At 32.0% G+C, this 6,117-nt stretch overlaps 1 protein-coding gene across 2 annotated transcripts; it reads left to right on the forward strand.

Annotated features, from left to right (window-relative positions):
* The first annotated feature begins 101 nt into the window (after positions 1-101).
* LOC131950798 (ankyrin repeat domain-containing protein 40) lies at positions 102-6,098 on the forward strand. 2 transcript variants are annotated; one of them, XM_059312985.1, is made up of 5 exons: positions 102-423; positions 573-687; positions 2,581-2,729; positions 2,852-3,055; positions 3,531-6,098. In XM_059312985.1, the coding sequence occupies exons 2-5, from the start codon at positions 677-679 to the stop codon at positions 3,833-3,835; spliced, it is 669 nt and encodes a 222-aa protein (XP_059168968.1). In that variant the 5' UTR covers positions 102-423; positions 573-676; the 3' UTR covers positions 3,836-6,098. The 2 variants fall into 2 exon arrangements, with proteins under 2 accessions (XP_059168968.1, XP_059168967.1); XM_059312984.1 differs by having other exon boundaries at positions 102-687.
* The last annotated feature ends 19 nt before the right edge of the window (positions 6,099-6,117 follow it).

Consider the following 6,117-nt stretch of genomic DNA (forward strand, 5'->3'; position numbering starts at 1 on the left):
AAACTGTACACAACCGTGTCTGTAGACAACAATACTAGATTCTAGATTCTGTACTGTAACAAAACAAACTCTCCAAGATTAAAGCGAGATAAAGTCCGAGATATCGTTGAGATATTATATATCTATTATAGAATCTAGATCAGAGATCTATCTAGATTTCTACTATAATCTATAAATCTAGATCTAGAATCTAGATTCTAGTTAAATTTTCTCTTCTTATCTTTAACTAAACTTAACTAAACTCTTGTTGTTAGTGGTAGAAATCTTCTAGATATCTAGATCTAGTCATTAATTAATAATTATTAATTAATAATACTTTAAAAATACAGTAGGCCAGGGCCATAATATTAATTAATAATAGTATTAATAGGATAGGCCTTTCTTTAATCATTATTTTTTTTTTAAGCCTAATAAGTTAAAAAAGTAAGTTTATATGTGACAGTTTATGTCGGTTTTTAATTTAAATCAACTTCAGAGTACTTTAAGACTTTAGTCTTACTTAATTTAATTAGCTGCTATAGTAATTGCCTTAGTAAGTAGAGTAGTACTAGTAGACTAGACTATGTCGTTAGGAGACGATAGCGGTGAAAGATTAAGGGAAGCAGCTTGCGTGGGAGATTTATCTCTGGTAGCCAAACTTGAATCACAAGGAATTGACATAAACAGCAAAAATGCTATGAATGGTTGGTAAGTAATTAGTGGGATTAGGTACTAAACTAAGTAGATTATGATTGTTAAATATAAAGTAAAATTAAAAGTATAAGTAAGCGTAAAACAAATAGCCTAAACAAAGAGTAAGTGTCCCCGCATTTCAGCACCAAGGTATTTCTTATAATGAATAATAATGTCTTATTCAACCTGTCTAGCTGTACAGAAAAATAGGCTACTTAAGTTTTGTATACAAAACAAGCATACCCATTGCGAACGTTGCTGCTATCTCAGAGGAAAAGAAATTCATGTACACTTGTTATGATAGCATATTATTTTTACCAATGATGTACTTTTAGAATTACCTAATTAAATTTTCTAACAACACCTATCATTATTGTAGATTGTATAAGAAAAAAATGACCCAGAACTTTAGTGTAGGCTATGTTAATCTCCCTCCACAAGGGTGAGGTAGAACACCCCTTGTAAGGAGTGTTGCAGTGCTTTAATGGGAGCCACTTTTCTAACTACTGCAGTAGCACCGCTGCAGCCCTGTTTCGGTTTGGTAATAGATTGTAATAGTCCAATAAACCCCTTTGTGTAGGGTGCTCTTTAAAACCAATATTGATGCCAAAGTATTACTCCTAGTCATATGACTGCATGGGCAACTGACACCCTGGTACAGTTCTCACGTTACCCAACAGCACACTACCTCCCAATAGAGTTTCTTTCAGGCATCTCTTCACACACCCCCACCCCATCCCCCCTCTTCGACAAAGTGGAACAAATTTTTTATTTATTTAAGAAATATTTACTTTGACCAGCATCCTCCCCCTTGTAAATTTTAAGTGCATTCTCCACTCTGGAAATTTTAAATGCATTCAGAGAAAAATGTCTGTGAGTTATCATCATAGGTAATCCTTATCTAGATTTTTTAAATGCTAGAAATTGGGACAAAAGGAAATAACCTACTTAATATTCTTTGCTAAATAATCTAAGTATTCTAAGCTTGCTTATGTATTATTCATGAAATTTTGGGGGGACAAAATTTAATTTTTATTTTATTTCCTTTTTTTTCATTTGTAATAAATTTTTTTTTTTTAGTCTGATTAGTGATGAAAAGTCTTTTTTTATTTTAAATGTTACGAGCTGACCCACGACATAGCATAAGCCGCCATCTAGTTGTTATTAATTTTCCCGCCCTCCCTTCCCCCCCCCCCCCTTGCCCAGTGAAAGCAATCGTTTACAGACAATGACAAGATCAATCAGAAATTGTTACCTCCCCTTTGTTTCAAATTGTTTAATTAATACTAAATTATCTGCCCCTAATAGCAGTCACTAACCCGTCTCTACGATTGTAAGCATTCGTCTTGAACCAAAGCTCACTAGATTGGTGGGGGTGGTAGCGATTTGCCTAGAGAGCGGGGGAGTAACGGCATGCATCTACGTCTTGTCCTGCATGGTCCTCATGAAGAGAATTATAAATATAGATTTTTTATTTGAGATTTTATTTTTTGTCTCCCTTTTATCTTTTCCATCATATAGGCCTACCTTTTCTGGTAACACTAATAGCCAGTTTCCTTAATGTATGGTCTGTCCATCTTGGAAAATATATGAGTCTACTTTTAAAATTAATTTCAAAATTGTTGTTTGTTAATTTTTATGTCATCAACTCACTCATTATCAAGTAGTAGTTTTTCACAGATGGAACAAATCACCTGTATTTCCACAACTATTAATTTTTATGAAGAAATTATCATTGATATGTGATTAATTTGGATTATTAACTATATTAGAGTTTGAGTAATCCATATTACAGCATTAAATCACAAGAGTTTTTGTAAGAGGCAGCTTTATGTATATACTATTAAATAACACTAGTGTTGATGGATAGATGATTGCTTAGTGTAAAAATGTGTCTATTTCTAACAGGACAGCATTACATTGGGCAAGTAAAAGAAACCATGTGAATGTTGTTAAATATTTGCTGAGCAAAAATGCTGACAAATCTATCACAAATAAAGATGGCAATACACCAGCTCAAATAACATCAAATGAGGAAATAAGACAATTACTTGGAGGTAACATTAATTAGAATTTAGTATTTTTTCATTGTAATGGACAAAAATGTGATTTAAAAAAACCAACAATACCAAATATTTATTTTGTTGTGCACTCATAATAAAATTAACTGTACTTGCAGCATCCACAGATATAGAAGTAAAAGCTGTTCCATTGCCAATAACACCAAATTATTTAGTCAACCCACCATTTCCATATGCTGAAACTGACAATGGAGATTCACACTCTGTTCATGTGAATTACTCTAATCACAGTGTTCCCAACAAAGCAGCCGGTGGTGATTACATTAATGGAAGATACAAAGAAGGGAATCCTTATGCTACTGGTAAATTTTTACTTTCTCATAGAGTATAGAGGCTGTATTGTAATCATGCTGAATAATTAACAGATATTTTGACAGTTTTCACAGTTTTGTGCCTCCTACTTTATCATGTTTTCTCATTTTCTATACTATAATAATACACATTTGTATGCATTCATTTGGTGAGCAATTTTATTTTAAGTATTAAAAAAGTAGAAACATTTCTTCATCCTGATTGCACTGGAAGTGCTACCTCCCTTAATAATAAATAAGAATATACGAGGAAGTTAGGGGAGATTACTCCAGCCTTATTAAAAATACATCACAAAATAATATTCCCCTCCAATCATAAAAAAAAAAATACTTTAAGAAATGCCTTATATTTTTGTATGCATACTATGCTCTTTCTGAATTTTTAGTAGTATACTTACATTGTAGACATTATTGGGTTCAAGTAATCTACCCTTTTAATGAAATCATGCCACATTATTTATTGTAGAATTGGTGTTGAAAGCTCGGATTGCAAATTGTGAAGAAAAAGACTTCATTGAAGTTGAGCTTGGCTTCTCCAGTTTAAACTTTAGTTCTTTACTAAACTTATTGTGTGCTGAACTTGGAGTGGATAAAAATCTTGTCTCCAAAATCCGTAAACTACCTGATACAATAGTTAGAAAAGACAAGGATGTGAAAAGGTTCAAAGATTTTCAAGAGCTTGAGCTAGTTTTAACTAACAAAGCCATGAGTAGTGCTTCACGCACTTACTCAATAGGACCAGCAAGAAATCATGAAACTATACTTTATTAGATTCAGTGTTTGTGATTTTTTTATATATTGTAATTATTATGCAGCAGGTTTATATTTATATAATACCAGAGCCAAATAATTGTTTGAAATTACCTGGGTAAGCTTTTTAAATATAATTTCAATTAAAGAGAATACATATTTAATAGTTTTAAATGTTGATAATTTATAATGTACATTTAAAAAATAATTAATTAATTAATTTAAAAAAATAATCTTCATTGAAATATACTGTGTGTAAAAAAAGTGTATATGTTAAATATCTATATTTTAACTCATGAAATTTGCTAAACAAAAGAGCTCACAAAATAAAAACTCAAATTCAGGTGCAATACATTGATCCAATCCATTTCAACAGTTTAAATTTCAAACAATTGTAAGGTTTATTTTATACTAGGGTAACCATCACAACAGAGCAATGAAACATTTTATAAAGGTTTCATTAACACTTAAGCAGTAATGTATTTTTAGACACATTGTCTTGTCTTCAAATTGTGAGTTGTTTAAAGGTATTCAAAGCCAGCGATATATTTTTTGGATCTTTCTTAGTTTGTCCACCCTACTGCCCAGGGCATACTGCCTAAAAGATTTGAGTGTATGCTGATCACTCTCCAGGTGTGTTCTATATGTCAGGGGCACTCTTGGGGGGTTGCTGTTACATAACTGTAGTGGTGATGTAAACACTGTAGATGCCGACCGTGTTCATAGTGTAGGGTGCTCTTTAAAACAATAGTAGGCACCATAGTGCTCATGGTGGAGCCCAGGGTGCTCTAGGTCACCTGACCGCCCATTACAGTTTGACAATTGAATCAAGTGCTCTGTCAACCTCCCAGGAGTTTTTCTCGAAAATTTCTCAGTTATTTGCTGATCAGATGAAGGGTGTAGTAATCCATAACAGACGGGAACACACAGATAAACATACTTTTATTTATACATAATAGATAAGGATTTTAATTTAAGAATATACCTTTAAAAATGTAAATATTGGTAATAAATAAATGCTGTTCTAAAAACTTCTATTGTGTAAATTGTGGGGTTTTCACAGAAAACGTAGATTTCTACATTTTCAGCTTTGGTTCTTTTTTTTATCTTTTTAAATGAAATAAAACTTCAGCTTGAGTAGTTGAAGATTTTAAAAAACTTGAATTAAGTAAAAAGAATGCTCATAGGTAAACAAAGAAAAGGTGTCATGGTAATAATTGGGGTAAAAGTAAATATAAGTAATTGCTTGGGTAAATCTTGATATGCAAGTACATGTTAGCATTTTTACACCACTTTAATGACATTCTTAAAAACCTGTCAGTAATGGCTCATTAGTGACCTCTGACTGGAAGACTGCAACATGACAGGATGCATTGATGACATTTCTAGGCTTAAATGATCGGTTTGTCTGCCGGATTATAGAAAATATCCTGTAATTCCTGCTCCGTGCACTACCATGCACCTTGAACAGTCTATTTTAATAATCAGGCCCCCCCCCCCCCCTGATTCTAAAACCAAGTAAAAGAACTAATTTTTTGATACTGCCTGTACTATTATTTAAGTTATCAAATCTTAACCTGCTTGAGAGTATTACTAAACCACTGCCCACACACAACCTTGTGGATATCTACACTAATTATCATTCTCTAGTCAAATTAATGAACCTATTTTAACAATAATAAATTGTGTATTGATTTGTTTTCTTAAAGTTGATATCAAACCTGATGCCTTAGATTTAAGATTTTCACAAATTTTGAAAGGAAATTGTTAAAACTTGTTTATGTCACTAATGCAGCAATACTTCTTTGGACACCCCTTATAGATAATATTCAGTTGACAGTGCTTGATATTCACACTTGTTTCTCTACTCAGTTGACAGTGCTTGATATTCACACTTGTTTCTCTACCTTTTTTTTGTAAAAGTAGAGTGCACTGCTGAGCTGAATTTAAATAAAGATGAGCACTGAGCTTTATACAACTTACAAGTTAGAGTTAAACCTCATTAAGTTTTAAAAATATACATATTATTACTGCTAAATCGTGCAACTTTCTGGTTTCTAAGTTATGAGTATTGACTACACAAGTTTGAAGTGAAACACATATGGGAAATATTTGTTGCATGCTTATTGTTAAATATTTCAAATGTGTGTATTTTAAAAAACATTTCTAAACTAAAACTGAGTGAAGTATTCTTATTCTTCATTTTGTTAAAACTGTATTAAGATTACATGTTCCATAATAGATTTGTACTTTATACTTAAATAAATCTATATACTGCTGCAAATTTTTGTTCTGGTTTACTC

Source organism: Physella acuta, unplaced genomic scaffold, assembly GCF_028476545.2.
Source record: "Physella acuta isolate Inbredline_101_S28 unplaced genomic scaffold, ASM2847654v3 ptg000781l, whole genome shotgun sequence".
NCBI classification, from domain to species: Eukaryota; Metazoa; Mollusca; class Gastropoda; family Physidae; genus Physella; species Physella acuta.